The sequence below is a fragment of the Podarcis bocagei genome, assembly GCF_964188305.1.
Source record: "Podarcis bocagei genome assembly, chromosome: 9".
Classification (NCBI taxonomy): Eukaryota; Metazoa; Chordata; class Lepidosauria; order Squamata; family Lacertidae; genus Podarcis; species Podarcis bocagei.
This window is the reverse complement of record NC_138134.1, coordinates 77,256,379-77,272,031: the sequence shown is the minus strand read 5'-3', so window position 1 is coordinate 77,272,031 and position 15,653 is coordinate 77,256,379. Positions and strand designations below refer to the sequence as shown.

The window sequence follows — 15,653 nt, the reverse complement described above, 5'->3', positions numbered from 1 at the left end:
TCTGCTTAAAGACCTCCAAAGAAGGAGACTCCACCACACTCCTTGGCAGCAAATTCCACTGTCGAACAGCTCTTACTGTCAGGAAGTTCTTCCTAATGTTTAGGTTCTTCCTAATGATTAGTTCTTCCTAATGGTTCCCTGTAACTTGGCTTCTCGCAGTGAGGGAACTGCCAGAAGGCCCTCGGAGCTGGACCTCAGTGTCCAGGCAGAACAATGGGGGTGGACCCCTGGACAGTTAAGTCCAGTCAAAGGTGACCATGGGGTGCGGCGCTCATCTCGCTTTCAGGCTTTGTCCACAGACAGCTTTCCAGGTCATGTGGCCAGCATGACTAAACCGCATCTGGCACAATGGGAAACTGTGATGAGTTCCAGAGTGCACGGAAACACCATTTACCTTCCCGCTGGAGCGGTACCTATTTATCTACTTGCACTGTTGTGCTTTCGAACTGCTAGGTTGGCAGGTGCTGGGACTGAGCAACAGGAGCTCACCCCGTCACGGGGGTTCGAACCGCCGACTTTCCGATTGGCAAGCCCAAGAGGCTCAGTGGTTTAGACCACAGCGCCACCTAGAACTTATGGGCAGCCAATAAAACTGAAAGTTGGAAGATTCGAGACAGATAAACTATGCAGCATGTAGTTAAATTATGGAGGCAGTAATGGCCACCAACCCAGAAGACTTTAAAAGATTGGGCAAATCCATGGAAGAGGAGAAAGAGCTATCAATGGCTATCAGCCAGGACGGCTTGGCTCTGCCTCTGACTGTGGCAACAGCGCTTCTGAATACCCTTTGCTGGGGGCCACAGGATGGGAGAGATGCTCTCATGATCGAATTCTGCTTACAGGATTCCCACAGGCATCTGAGAAGAGAGCGCTGGACTAGATGGGCGCCATTGCCATTATTATAAGAGAACAAGAGAGGCCTTCGTGGTGAGGTCCAGCAACTCTTTTTCTAGAAGAATGCCCCTGGTTAGAACATTAGAGGAGCCTGGCGGATGAGGCCAGTCGCCCACCTGGACCAGTGGCCAGATCTCCGGGTGGCCAGCCACATGCCTGTAGCAGTGAAAAAAAGACAGTCACGGAACCAAGAAATTACACAAAACAAAAGAATTACCGTGAAAATCCCTGAAATGAGAAGTAATCGACTTGTAAAACTTGTCATTGAGGTTTTGATACCTTTTTTGTAAACTCAAGGAAGCGTTTCAGCCCTGCTCTTGAGTTTGTTTGATATCACTTTAAATCATTTAAGGTTTATATTTTCCTTATTTCCTTCTGAGGAAACTGATTTGTTCAGTGAAATGAGTTTTGTAGCCGGCATCTCGTTAAGTCTTTAATTCTAGGTTAACTTTTCCTTAATTTTTTAAATTTTTGTTATTTAATTCAATTCTATAGTCGATTACTTCTCGTTTCGGGGATTTTCACGGTAATTCTTTTGTTTTGTGTACATGCCTGTAGCAAGCAGGATTTGAACACAAGAGCTCTCTCCCTTCCCCAGCATATGGCATTCAGAAGCGCTGCTGCCTGTGATCTTGCAGGCAAAGCATAGCCCTATGTCATGAGGCACAAAGAGTGTTGTGTGTGCATGTGTGCGTGTTGCCCAGGCTCTCCCCACAGTGCGTGGCCCTACAACTTCCTTTTCAAACCCCGCGCAGGTCTATGCACAATCTTTCGCTCTATTACTTTTGCTGTGGCTCCTCGCCTCCTCTGCCCCAGCCCTTTTGCCAAATGTTCCATGGCTTGTTTTCTTGTTCCCCGATCCTCCTTGGGGAAGCTTAAATTGGTCACCTGGGAGCGCAGCACGGCCTCCCCAGGGACATCCCTCCTGCCATTTCTGAAGTCATCCAAAACACCACTGGAGTCTGGAGGGTCCCAATTAGAGAGCGGTAACCGGATCAGACACAGAGTCTGGCAGGGGACACATTAGCCGGCTGCGTACCTCCTTCTCCTCCTCCTCCTCTTCTGCCAAACTCTTGTTGATGTGTCTTCCATCGCCTGCCTTGCCCCAGGGACAGCCTGCTTAGCTCAGCTCTGCAAAGTGGCACCATCCTGCCCCCTGGAAGCCACTCTGCCATATAGCACCCGCAGAAAGCGCCTTGCTTGACTCCTGGGCCAGAAGGATCAACACAAACGGGCTTAACCACATTAATATCTTGCCCGTCTTTTTCCAGGCACAGACGACAGCTTAAATCTCAGTGTCGGAACGTTGGTTTAATCCCATTTATTCATTTTGCCCTGGAGTTTTTTCCTGAGGAAACCCACTCTTAAAAGCTGAAGCTCCACAAACGGCAATTCAGCTTTTCTGCAGGTTGCCGTTTGCTCCGACTGAGCTTTAGAATCACAGCATTGAAGGGTTGGAAGGGACCCTGAGGGTTAATTCTGTGTCCAGAGCAGCTGTCTCCCAGCTCCATCTGGTACGCAGGATGAGACCCTCCCTGCCCGCAGACTGTCTCGCCAGAGTGGTGCATGCTCTGGTTATCTCCTGCGTAGACTACTGCAATGCTCTCTAAGTGGGGCTAACTTTGAAGGTGACCCGGAAACTGCAATTAATCCAGAATGTGGCAGCTAGACTGGTGACTGCGAGTGGCTGCCGGGACCACATAACACCAGTCCTGAGAGATCTGCATTGGCTGCCAGTACGTTTCCAAGCACAATTCAAAGTGTTGGTGCTGACCTTTGAAGCCCTAAACGGCCTCGGCCCAGTATGCCTGAAGAAGCGTCTCCACCCCCATTGTTCTGTCCGGACACTGAGGTCCAGCGCCGAGGGCCTTCTAGCGGTTCCCTCATTGTGAGAAGCAAAGCTACAGGGAACCAGACAGAGGGCCTTCTCGGTAGTGGCGCCCACCCTGTGGAACGCCCTCCCACCAGATGTCAAAGAGATAAACAACTACCTGACATTTAGAAGACATCTGAAGGCAGCCCTGTTCAGGGAAGTTTTTAATGTGTGACATTAATGTACTTTTAATCTTTGTTGGAAGTCGCCCTGAGTGGCTGGGGAAATCCAGCCAGATGGGCAGGGTACAAATAATAAATTGTTGTTGTTGTTATTATTATTATTATTATTATTATTATTATTATTATTATTATGCGCTGCTCACAAAAACACCGCAGGGCCTGGCTCACAATGCCCCTGAACTGCTGCGTTCCCCTCCCCCAGCCACCCTCTGGCAGCCAAGAAGGATGGAGCAGGCACATTCCTGCCCCCTGGCGCTGGGCTTGCGGGGCACCCGAACCGCCATCCTCCCAGCTGCCTTCCAGCTGGAGGGCGCCTGCGAGGTGCTTGCTGGCTCGGGTGCCCTTCAGACCCAGTGCTGCCCGGTTTGGTGCCTGGATCATGCCAATCACGTCCCCCTCAGCCCCCCTCAGTCGCTCTGCCTGAGCTCCCAGCCCCAAAATGTGCAACTCTTTCTTCTCATAGCTGTGGGGCCTTTTGGATCCAATCCCTGACATTTCAGAGCTCGCAAGGCGATACACGAATCTCCCTTTGCCTCCTCAGCACCCTGCAATCTCAACGGGAAAGGAGATCCATCGTGAGGTTATAACTTAGGACTGTTTTATTCGGAGAAGTTCGGCCAGGAGGGCCGTTTACCATGTGAGCTGGAAGATTTTGATGGAGACCGGTATTAGGATCCTCTTTGTGAAGAAGAAGATGAGGATGGGAGGGACCAGGGAGAGGACAAAGGCGAAGAGCGAGGGAAGCAGCCGCCCGAAGAAGGTGTCCAAGATGGGCCGAGTCGACCTGGCGAACAAGACGATGGAAGGGATCACATGGTCGTAGATGATGAAGAAGGGGAGGAGGAGGAAGAAGAGGAGGACGAAGCTTATGCGGAGGAGGAGGTCGCAGAAGAGGAGCGTGAAGATGATGGAGAGAAGCTTCCGGAAGCAGCGGAAGATGCCTCTCACAGTGATGCGGAGGGCCATGCTCTGCCAAAGGGTCTGCCTGGGAGCTCACTTGGTGTGGGCAGTTGGCTGTGGAGACTCCTCAGCTGTGGCACTGTCCCTGCAAGGGAGGAGAGAGAGGACTGGAGGATCATGGGAGCACGAAACATGGGTTGGAGGAAAGACAGTTGCCCATCCGCTTCCCGCCGTGTCTACATTTTGCGGTGATATAACTGATTGGACGCCATCCTGAAATTCTAAACAAAATGAAGGGTAGGGACTCAGCTAGGTAAAGGTAAAGGTACCCCTGCCCGTACAGGCCAGTCGTGTCCGACTCTAGGGTTGTGCGCCCATCTCACTTAAGAGGCCAGGGGCCAGCGCTGTCCGGAGACACTTCCGGGTCACGTGGCCAGCGTGACGAAGCTGCTCTGGCGAGCCTGCACCAGCGCAGCACACGGAAACACTGTTTACCTTCCCGCTATAAAGCGGTACCTATTTATCTACTTGTACTTAAGGGTGCTTTCGAACTGCTAGGTGGGCAGGAGCTGGGACCGAAAGACGGGAGCTCACCCCGCCGTGGGGATTGGAACCGCCGACCATGCGATTGGCAAGTCCTAGGCGCTGAGGTTTTACCCACAGCGCCACCCGCGTCCCTCAGCTATACAGCTGCATATAAAATGTTTCAGGTGTGCTTTAAGTGCAATATGCAATGTGGCACTAGATGGTGATAGTGAGCCTTATGAGAAATTCAATTACAGATAGGTAGCCGTGTTGGTCTGCCATAGTCAAAATAAAAAAATTCCTTCCAGTAGCACCTTAAAGACCAACTAAGTTAGTTCTTGGTATAAGCTTTCGTGTGCATGCACACTTCTTCAGATACACTGAAACAGAAGTTGCCAGATCCTTCTATATAGTGAGAAGGTGGGGAGGGGTATTACTCAGAAGGGTGGTGGGAATGGGAGATTGGCAGATCTGCCACCTTCTCACTATATAGAAGGATCTGGCAACTTTTGTTTCAGTGTATCTGAAGAAGTGTGCTTGCACACAAAAGCTCATACCAAGAACTAACTTAGTTGGTCTTTAAGGTGCTACTGGAGGGAAATTCAATATTATTGTTATTTTGAAAAGCATTTTCAGAACGGTTTTTATATGCATGTAGATTCCACCTAGGATTTAAACATGCCTTGATTCTGGAATTCTCTGGATACTGAATCCTGTGGCCTGTATCAGTCTCTATACTTGTATACAATGACGTTACAGATTTCCAAACATTTGCAACCAATAAGCACTAGAGCAGTGGTAAGTTCAGGAACGAAAGGTTCCTCTACTTTATAGCCACAGCCACATCCCCTTCTAAAATTATACGAGCTTCTAAGATCGTACCCATATCTCATAATTATACAATAATGATAATTAGGGATGCACTGCAACCACCTCTGCAGATGTTGCCTTTCCACATGTTGCCTTTCAGCTAGAGCCACTATTTTCCATGCATGTACATGGACATATGATTTGGAGCGCTCCAATCTCTTTTTTCCTAATAGACTTGTATTTCCCTTGAAATTCCACTATACGTAGCAGAACTTGAGCACCGTTTTTCTTGAAATGGAAGCACCTTGTGTTTTCAGTGTTCCTCAGTACTTGGCTTTGCAGTGGCGTAGGGTGGGGGGTGCAGGGGGGGCCGGCCGCACCGGGCGCAACATCTGGGGGTTAGGGTTAGGGAGCGCAAATCCACGGGTTAGGGGGTGCAAATTACTTGCCTTGCCCCGGGTGCTGACAACCCATGCTACGCCACTGTGGCTTTGCAGCATACAGAAAAACAACTCAGCAATGTTCTTCCCAAACACTTTCTCCAGCGTGACCCTAGGAGCCAATCCTCAGTGGCTGACTCCCCTCCTTCCACTCTGATTGGCTCCCATCAGCACAAGGGGTGAGAAGGCTTCCTCTCAGTGGCTAAAGAAAATCCCCTTTCTTGCTGAATGGGTGGCTCTAGAACCTTGGAATTGGGAACCCTGCTGTAGAAACAGGAGTGGGTCTTCAACCCCCTATGACCCCAGATCACGACCAGTGGCATCGCAACAGGGGGCGGGGGGCAGTGCGCCCCAGGTGCTATGTTTGGGGGGGGTGACAAGAAGGCATGCCACGGGGGCTCGTGGCGGCGCAAGCAACAATCACGCCACCCCAGCCACATATGGAGGATCCTCTGTTCACGGCTGCATTCGCAAGCACAGGATCCCAACGCTGGCAGCAAACTGCTACATACAGCACATGTGCGGCATCGCATGCATGCGTTGTACAAACGACGATGCACATGCGCTGTACATAGCGGTCTGCTGGCGGCGGTGCTCCAGCGGCCTCCTTTACTGCTACAGCTGCAAGCAGAGGATCCTAGCACCGTCCATACGGCACTGGAGCGCCGGTGCCCGCAAACCGCTATGTACAGCTCATGTGCAGCATCACTACGTACAACGCATGCGTCGTACATAGCGGCGCCGCATATGTACCCTATGTAGCGACACCCAGCCCCAGGTGTCATGACGCCTTTATTCGCCCCCTGATCACGACACCTCTTCCAATAAGTCCTTGGTTCATCACCACCACTGAAAAGCCATAAATCTCCAGTCCTTCATCGCCTCCCCTTTTCTTTCTGATCATTATTCATGGAATCATAGAATTGCAGAGCTGGAAGGGACCTGGGGGTCATCTAGTCCAACCCCCTGCAATGCAGGAATCTCAACTGAAGCATTCATGATAGATGACCATCCAACCTCTGCTTAAAAGCCTATGAGGAAGGAGAGATTGTGTATCTCTGCTCGAGAACCTGCGAGGCAGGGGTGGGGAGACTCTGGCCAAACAGATGTTGCTGAACTACAACTCCCATCATCCCCAATGTGTTTAGAGTTGTAGTTTAGAGATGAGCTTAGCAACACCTGGAGGTGTGGGTCAGCTACCTCTGCAGGTGCCAAAGGTTCTCCACACCTGTCTCCCAGGCAGTAATTTAGCCAGATAGAGAAGATTCCCCAAACCAGGTAATAATAACAAGCACTGGGCAAGGCATCTCCTGCCTGATTCTTTGAGTCAAGCCAACTTTCTGAAAGGGCTCGTCCACTCAACGGCCATTTGTTCCAATTCAGTGCTAAACCGCAGGGGAAAGTGGCCATTTGTCAGGAGTTCTTCAGCTGGGATTCCTGCACTGCAGGGGTTTGGACTAGATGGCTCCTGGGAGTACCTACAATGCTATGGCTAAAGGTTTTGACCTTTAAAGTCCTATGTGGCCTAGGACCCATGTACCTACGGGACCGCCTCTCCTGGTATGCCCCGTGGAGGACCTTAAGGTCCACAAATGACAACATTTTGGAGGTCCCAAGTTGCAAGGTGGTTAGATTGGTTTCAACTAGGTCCAGGGCCTTTTCAGCACTGGCCCCGATCTGGTGGAACGCTCTGTCACAAGAGACTAGGGCCCTGAAGGACTTGACATCTTTCCGCAGGGCCTGCAAGACAGAGCTGTTCTGCCTGGCCTTTGGTTTGGACTCAGTCTGACCCTTATGTTTCCCTCCCCTTATGGTCTTGATTTATCAGCTACTTTAAATTGAGACTGCATTTTAAATTGCATTTTAACCTGTATTTTAAATTGGGGGTTTCCCCCCCTCTTTTTCCCCTATTATGTTTTTACTGTGATTTTATTGGTGAGCCTGGCTCTGGCTGGGGAGGTCGGGGTATAAATAAAATTTATTATTATTATTGAAGTGAAGGACATGAGGCAGGAGTTGATAATGCAGGTGAGCTGCACGCAGGTGAGCTGCAAGCAAGCTGCCGGCCAGCTCTGTGGAGGCTCCTTTTATTGACACAATATGCAAACCCAGGCAGATACATTTTGGGCTGTGGCCTTTACAAGTCTGCCAGTCCCGAGATCGTGGAGTGGTACAAAGCTATTTTGGCACCTGTTTCCACCTGAGACAAAGGTCTCAGAGACAAAGGTTACAGACAGGACACCACAGACTACTGAGACTGCAAAAGGTTAGACAGAGGGCAAGATGTTCAGAAAGCTGTGGCTTTATCTGTGAGGGGGAGTGTGCCCCACACCCCAAGGTCACGCATGCACACAACTGAGGCTGCCTGTGGGCAGGGAGTGTGCTCCGCACCCAGCGATCATCCCTACAATTATTATTATCCCTACAATTATTATTATTATTATTATTACTACTACTACTACTACTCTGTGAAGTCCCAGGACTCGGGGACCGGGGAGTGGCAACAATGCTAGAGAGCAAAAGGCAAACAGGTGAGAGGGATCCTTCCTGCTTCTAACCTGACTTGCCCGATGCAGTGAAGTGGACCCACCTTGTTCCTCACACCATCTGCACCTTGCCTGCTGTCCCATTGGCCTGCCTGCCTGACCTCACGCCCGACCTCTGTCCGTCTTCCAAATGAGTGGAGCCCTCTCTCCTGCCATGGTTCCTCAACAGCCTTGGGCCCCTGCCAGGGCTGTGTGAGCATGGCACCTCTGTCACCCTGTCATGCTTCCTTCCGGTGATGTCACAAATGGGTGTGGTCTTATTGGAAGGCCCAGCTGACTCCAGGCTGGCAGGAAGTGAGGAAAGGGCACTGGGAGGCAAGTCCAGCAGAGCATTGTCACTGCTGTTTGAGATGGTGCTAAAAGCCACTGGACATGGGTGTTCAATGGTTTAGGCTTTGGTGGTAAGTCTCATGTGGGTCGCCGGCCCTTCAGAGAGATGCCACCCAACCTGAGAAGATTCAAAGTCAGCATGGCTGCATTCTTGAGCCAACTGTGTGATTCTGAGGCACAAAAGGCCAATACAGTTCCAAGTTGTCCCAACATGAGCATGGTTTCCTGGTGATTGTTGTAGGAAATCTGCTAATCCCTAATTCCTGACGCATTCAGCCTCTGTTTGTAAAGGCCCCTAATGAAACAGAGAGTCCACTATCTTTTGAGGCAGCCTGTTGCACTGTTGAGCAACAGGCATTGTTGAATGTCCATCCTACTGTTTTGGGTAAATTGCAGTCAAACATAACTAAGTACGAGACTAGTTAGTGCATGAAGGGGTTAAGACCACGGAGTGAAATTCCTAGACACAGCTAGGTCAACCCCATCTTCTCCAATGTACCGTAGGTGGAAGTGAAACCTTCTCTTCCCTCTATCTCCACAACATGTAACTGACCATGGAAGATGTGTCTAAGCAAGCTGCAAGCTCAGAGCATGTGTTTGAAGCTATGTTGCTGTATTTCCTATTCAAGAGTATTCTGCCTGTGTTCTCCTTGCTGCTGCTTGAATAAATGCATGAATCTGACATTTGAATTTGTAAGTAAAGCGTTTAAACTTATTTAGCAGTGTGTAGTCTGTTCGTTGCAAGAGGAATAGAGAGAGGAGGGTGCTTTGCAAGTGGGTTAAACAGGACAAAAGCTTTAGCAGCCTGCAACCTTCTGATCAGCAAGTCCTAGGCTCTGTGGTTTAACCCACAGCACCACCCGCATCCCTGGTTTTCGCCTACCTGGTAGCAAACCGTCACAACTTTCTTGGTATTGGCGATTAGGCATTGGTATTGTTCTGTAGGTGGAAAAGGGGAGGTAGCGCCATCACCTGCCCCGTTAATGTCCGTTAATGGATTCCGGGGGGCGTGGCCCTGTCTGAAGCCTGGGGAGGTGAGGGCCTAAGGCACGCACGCCCCATAGCAGTGACCCTGGGGGAGTTCCTAGTTGATGTGCATCAGCAGGGCTCCCCCTACTGGTGGTTAACCCTTCCCAGACTTCAAGCGGACGGGCTGAAGCTGGATATAGTCGGTTAGGACCAATGCCTAAGCCAATACCGCTCATCCCCTGTAACCAATAAAGTTGTGGCCTTATTTAGCCCATTAACCTTAATAATCATGTCATGTGTCATTATTTCCACTGGGGGGGTGGCGGAACTCGCCACGCAAGCAGGAGCTCAGACCACGCGGCTGGTTCATGTTGCTTGTATTGAGCTGGATTCTCAGGACCGCCATCTTCACCAGGCCAGCCGCAGCAGCCTGAAATAGCTGGGGAGCAGGAAGAGGTGCAGGCAGCAGCCGGCGGTCAGCGGCAGCAGCAAGGCACCCAGGAAAATCAGAAGGGCCCCAAGCACTTCGTTGTAGAAGACTTCTGTGGCGGGAGCCAAGGCATCCATGAAGACCAGGGAAGCAGGGACCATGCGGTCATGCAAGACAGCGAGTGGGATGGAGAGGGAGACGACAACGTGGAACATGATCTCCGCCAGGAAGATGCTGTAGACCAGCACGGCCAAGATGAGCAGCGTCTGCTCCAGGGCCCCCAGGATCTTGCTTGCGATGGAACGCAGGCCGAGGAAGGTCTTCGACCTCGCAGACAGAGGGGCCTTCTCCTCGGGTGACACATTCAGCCTAGAGGGGGCAGAAAAGGAGGCAAGGGAACGCGTGACCTCGTTTGCTCTTTGAGGGTATGTGATAAAGCAACAGCCGACAGGGAACAAAACAGAAGGAATGGATTGTGAATTACAGTGGCACCTTGGTCCACAAACTTAATCCGTCCTGGAAGTCCGTTCCAAAACCAAAGCATTCCAAAACCAAGGTGTGCTTTCCCATAGAAAGTAATGCAAAATGGATTAATCCATCCCAGACTTCTAAAAACAACCCCTAAAACAGCAATTTAACATGGATTTTACTATCTGATGAGACCACTGATCCATAAAATGAAAGCAATAAGCAATGAGCGGCAGTCACACAATCAATCAATCAATCGGTAGCTGGACTGGGTTCCACACAGTCACAAAAACCAACAAAAGAGAGCCGCAAAAACAAAAACGCAAAATAAATGGCAAAAACAGATAGACCTCAGTGTAACACCCAAAAAGGACGTGTGACACTCAAACTAGAAGCAAAATACTCAAAACGGGAGCTCACCCTGTTGCGGGGATTCAAACCGCCAACCTTCTGATCAGCAAGCCCAAGAGGCTCAGTGGTTTAGACCACAGCACCACCCACGTCCCTAGGTTACCTTAGGACATCCCTATTTTCATTGGAGAAATGTTAGAGGGTCTGGAGTTATGTGACCCCCGAGCCAAGGAGGTAAGTAACTATACAACCTTTAGAAGACATATGAATGCAGCCCTGTACAGGGAAGGTTTTTAATGTTTAATTTTAATAAGTTTTTATATATGTTGGAAGCCGCCCAGAGTGGCTGGGGAAACCCAATCAGATGGGCGGGATATAAATAATACAATTGTTGTTGTTGCTGCTGCTGTTGAATAGGACATCCCTATTTTCATCTGAGGAATGTTGGAGGGTATGTATAAACCAGAAGTGAGAAATCTCAGTCCTAGGAGGCTGAATTTAGCTCCCCAGGCTAAGTATTCCGGAATCCTGGTCTGGATCGAGGAACGGATCTTCCATAGACATTATGCAGCCCTCTCCAGCTGGCCCTCAAAGCTCTCCCAGGCCACATTCATCACACAAAAAAGGTAAAGGACCCCTGGATGGTTAAGCCAAAGGCAACTATGGAGTTGTGGCGCTCATCTCGCTTTCAGGCTGAGGGAGCTGGCATTTGTCCACAGACAGCTTTCCGGGTCATGTGGCCAGCAGGACTAAACCGCTTCTGGCGCAAAGGGACACAGTGATGGAAGCCAGAGCACACAGAAACGCTGTTTACCTTCCTGCCACAGTGGTACCTATTTATCTACTTGCACTGGTGTGCTTTCGAACTGCTAGGTTTGCAGGAGCTGGGACAGAGGAATGGGAGCTCACCCTGTTGTGGGGATTCGAACCACTGAACTTTCTGATTGGCAAGCCCAAGAGAGGTATTTTGGCCTGGCCGCACTGTGTCCTTGGACTCTGAGCATGCCTCGTGTTCACCTGTTTAGGTGATACAGGGATTGTACATAAACTAGGCCACTCTACTTTGTTGGCATTCATCTGGCTCCAGTCATCTGTTGGAATCTATGAGTCCTTGTGTTGGGATTTGCCCACTGAGAATCACCCTAAGAGCTCCACATACAGAGGCACCGCGGCAATCTCCTACTCACCGACTGCCTTCTGAACGAGCCATTTCTATCCCTGGGTGTTGTCCTCCCACACGCAGCCTGTCTTCATTCCTTCATCCAGATCTTTCCCCTCTCAGCTGGGCTCCAGCTCTTGCCAGCCAAACAGCTCTTGTGGCCTCTGCAAGGTCCATTATCCCGGTGGGACAAGCAAGCTGATGACCACATCACCTGGCGCTGATGTCATAAATTAGGTTGGGTAGCCCAGAGGCTGGCTAAAAGGGGCCAGGTGGTGGAAGCATCTCAGCTCCTTCACCCAGTTAGATCAAAGGCACAGGATCACAGGAAGCTGCCATATACAGAGTGAGACCCATTCACAGACCCTCTAAGTGTCCCTGTTTTCCATATGTTCTACCACATTCCCTTGCTGGTGAAAGAATTGCACTGGTTCCCTGTTCCCTGGTTCCCTGTACCAGCAGGGGTACCAACTCCTGGGGGTCGAGCCCATTCTGAGATCCCCTTCATTTTGGGCTAGGGGATGCTCCCCACCCCAAAACGGCTTTGGCCCAGTATACCTGAAGGAGTGTCTCCACCCCCATCGTTCAGCCCGGACACTGAGGTCCAGCTCCGAGGGCCTTCTGGCAGTTTCCTCACTGCAAGAAGTGAAGCTACAGGGAACCAGGCAGAGGGCCTTCTTGGTAGTGGTGCCCTCCTTGTGGAACACCCATCAGATGTCAAGGAAATAAACAACTATCTGACTTTTAGAAGACAGCTAAAGGCAGCCCTGTTTAGGGAAGCTTTTAATGTCTGATGTTTTTTCCTATTATTATTATTATTATTATTATTATTATTATTATTATTATTATTATCATTAATTCTGTTAGAAGCCACCCAGATGGGCTGGGTGTAAATAATACATGGTGGTGGTGGCAGAAATACTGTAAAATTAATGAATGTTAAAATGATGTTGGGCTGAAAAGAAGTGGTTTTGGTAATAAGGTTAATAAGAATAGGTAAATATAGATAGTTATACGGATGAAAATATATAGTTATAATAGGTTAAGATACAGAGTAAAGATAAATGAAAGAGGGTAAGGATTTGCTGAAAAGAATTTGAAAACGGGAATACAAAAGGGGAGGTGTGAGGAGGTCAAGGAAATAAGCAAATGAGCTTAAAGATACTGAAAAATGGATTTATTCTTTTTTAAAATATTTTTTCCCTCTTCTTTTTCCTATTTCTTAGTTATCTGGTTTTTGTATTTTGTATCATTTTCTTTTCTTTTTTCTTTTTTCTTTTTTTCTCCTTTTTTCCAGGTTGCTTTTTTGTTAACTTTCTCGCTAGCTTGTGTTTGTTAGTTTTTGTTTGTTTTCTCTTTATGTGTAATTTTTTGCATAATATTAATATTTTATAAAAAAAATAATACATGGTGGTGGTGGTGGTATCCAAAAAGCACGGGTCAAATACATGTTGGAAGTGTAAAGAAAAAGACGGGACTTTTTATCATATGTGGTGGGAATGTAGAGAAGTTAAAGGGGGGGGGGCGGAATGATATATAATGAATTGAAGAAAATGTTTAAAATGACATTTGTTAAAAAACCAGAAGCATTTTTGTTAGGGATTGTAGGACAAGACCTGCCAAGGAAAACAAAGAATTTATTTATCTATGCAACAACAGCAGCAAGAGTCTTGATAGCACAAGGATGGAAGAATGAGGAAACCCCGAAAAAAGAACAGCGGCGAGAGAAATTTATGAACTACACAGAATTGGCTAAACTGACATACAAACTGTGAGATAAGGACAGCTGTGACTTTAAAGCAGAATGGGAACTTTTCACAAGTTACTTAAAAAGACAAAAAAATGAATTGGACTCCTTGGCAGGTTTTGAATAAACATACACAAATTTGTTGATTAATAACATGGTAGACAGATAATGTAAAGATTTATACAATGTTACAGTATGCAGAGAATAATATGTGCTGAGAAATCAGAGAGAGGAGCTGAGGGAAGTCTTTGGAAGAGGGAAGGGAGGGTTTGGGGGGGAAAGGGGAGAAAATAATTAATATGATATGTTTTGATATGTTGTTATGTTGAAATTGCTAATAAAAACATTTATGGAGGGGGGGAGCAAGGAGCCGACTGGAGCACAGGTCTGGTGGCTGGCTCCTTCTCCTCTGCCTTGGAGGGGAAAGAGACAGTGCCAAGAGGTGGTGGTGAAGTCACCAGCCATTGAAGCCATGCAGCCGCCATGTTTGTGTCTGGATCTCAGGCCAACACGAGCAAGGCCAACAAGAACTAATGAGCCTCTGGCAGTTTTATGGTACGTTTATTTACAATTTACACGCAGAGAGCAGCACCAGGCCACCCAGCGTTTGGTCACGAGTTGGTCACTCTGAATCTCCACCCCTGCTGCAACACAGAGAGTGCCAACACCCTGTCTTCCTCTCTTTTGCACTTCTGTTGTAATTACCCTTTCAGCCCTCCTAGAACGAGGAGAGGGGCGGTGGACTTCTCCTCCACTCTCAAATGAGGAGTCCTCCACATGCTGCCTCCCTTCTGGTTGCATAGCAAGCCCCTCAAGGCTGTCTGTTTCCTCCCCTTCTGAGGCTGCTTGTCTGTCTGCGACTGGGAACTCTGGAGAAAGCGGGGCCAAACTAACCCATTCTTGCTCTAACTGTGATTGCATTCTCTTATCTCCCATGTCAGACTCTTCCCCGGCATCTGACTCAACCACGTCTCTGAAACCTTGGCTCCACCCCGCTCCTCCCAATGTTATGTGTGCAACATTGCCACCCACCCACCCATCGCCCTTGCAAGCTGGCACCTCTGGCTACCAGGATGAAATATACTCAAAGTCGAGAGTGGATTTCATGCTCTTTATTCAGCTCATGGAAGTTCCCCCAGAATGTCTGCTTTATATACATTATTTACACAATGGGCCCCACATGATTGGCTAATTCTGGGATTCACCTGTAGGCCAATCAGGTTGTGGATTCACTTCCACCTGGAGCTGGATTGGGTGGCTCCTGTGGACCAATCAGACTGCTGCCTTTTGGATCCTATTCAACTCAGTACATAACACAGGATAGGTCCAGTGTACTGATTTTAGTGCAGTGTTTCCCAACCGGTGTTCCGCGGCACACTAGTGTGCCGCGAGACGTTGACTGGTGTGCCGTGGGAGGGAGGCGGGCGAGTCGGGCGGCGAGAGGCGGGGCGGCGGCGGCGAGCACACGCGGGGCGGCGAGCGAGCTCCCTCCCACATCCCATCGCCGCTCGCTTCGGCTGGCCTACTGGAGGAAGGCGCGAAAACCTCGCGCATGCGCAGGCCTTCCGCCTGCGACAGCCCAGTAGGCCGGCCGAAGCGAGCGGCGATGGGATGTGGGAGGGAGCTCGCTCGCCGCCCCGCGTGTGCTCGCCGCCCGACTCGCCCGCCTCCCTCCCACGGCACACCAGCCTACCTCCCTGCTTTTTCCAATTAAGGCAACCTCCACTCTCCTGCCCCTCCGCGTTTCTCACCCCAAAGCCTTGTGGGCAGCAGGAAGTGGGGCCGTCCTGCCTCTACCCCACGCCGGGTGGCTGCTGACACGTCCCTTGGGCAGGAGAGGCATCCGGCTGGATGAAGGCAGCGACGCCGGGGGAACGAAACAGCACGGCAGGTCTGAGCTGGCGCCTGGAAGGACACAGATTGCTTCATGTCGCTGCATTCCACAGCTCCGAGGCTGGCAGGTGAATGCGTGCACTTCTCTCTCTCGTTTTATTTAATCTGCATTTTAGAAGCATGTGGAAATATCCTG

General features: G+C 49.6%; 1 protein-coding gene and 2 long non-coding RNA genes across 3 annotated transcripts; 1 reads left to right on the top strand and 2 right to left on the bottom strand.

The window, feature by feature from the left end:
• Positions 1 to 3,525: 3,525 nt before the first annotated feature.
• On the bottom strand, positions 3,526 to 8,372 carry LOC308594375. Its single transcript, XR_014011400.1, has 2 exons — positions 8,215 to 8,372; positions 3,526 to 3,994 (listed from the first exon to the last, which is right to left on the bottom strand). It is a non-coding gene; the product is annotated as an uncharacterized lncRNA (long non-coding RNA).
• Positions 8,373 to 8,440: 68 nt separating this feature from the next.
• LOC308594426 lies at positions 8,441 to 9,190 on the top strand. Its single transcript, XR_014011467.1, has 2 exons — positions 8,441 to 8,571; positions 9,005 to 9,190. It is a non-coding gene; the product is annotated as an uncharacterized lncRNA (long non-coding RNA).
• Positions 9,191 to 9,831: 641 nt separating this feature from the next.
• LOC308594358 (uncharacterized protein) lies at positions 9,832 to 12,058 on the bottom strand. Its single transcript, XM_081207484.1, has 2 exons — positions 11,906 to 12,058; positions 9,832 to 10,268 (listed from the first exon to the last, which is right to left on the bottom strand). The coding sequence occupies exons 1-2, from the start codon at positions 11,926 to 11,928 to the stop codon at positions 9,878 to 9,880; spliced, it is 414 nt and encodes a 137-aa protein (XP_081063610.1). The 5' UTR covers positions 11,929 to 12,058; the 3' UTR covers positions 9,832 to 9,877.
• Between the last annotated feature and the right edge of the window lie 3,595 nt (positions 12,059 to 15,653).

Excerpts from the sequence above, each read along its gene's own strand:
- LOC308594358 (XM_081207484.1), bottom strand. The coding sequence starts at position 11,928 with ATGGCTCGTTCAGAAGGCAGTCG. Across the intron at positions 10,269-11,905 it reads GCTCGTTCAGAAGGCAGTCG|GCTGAATGTGTCACCCGAGG; the intron begins GTGAGTAGGAGA and ends TGCCCCCTCTAG.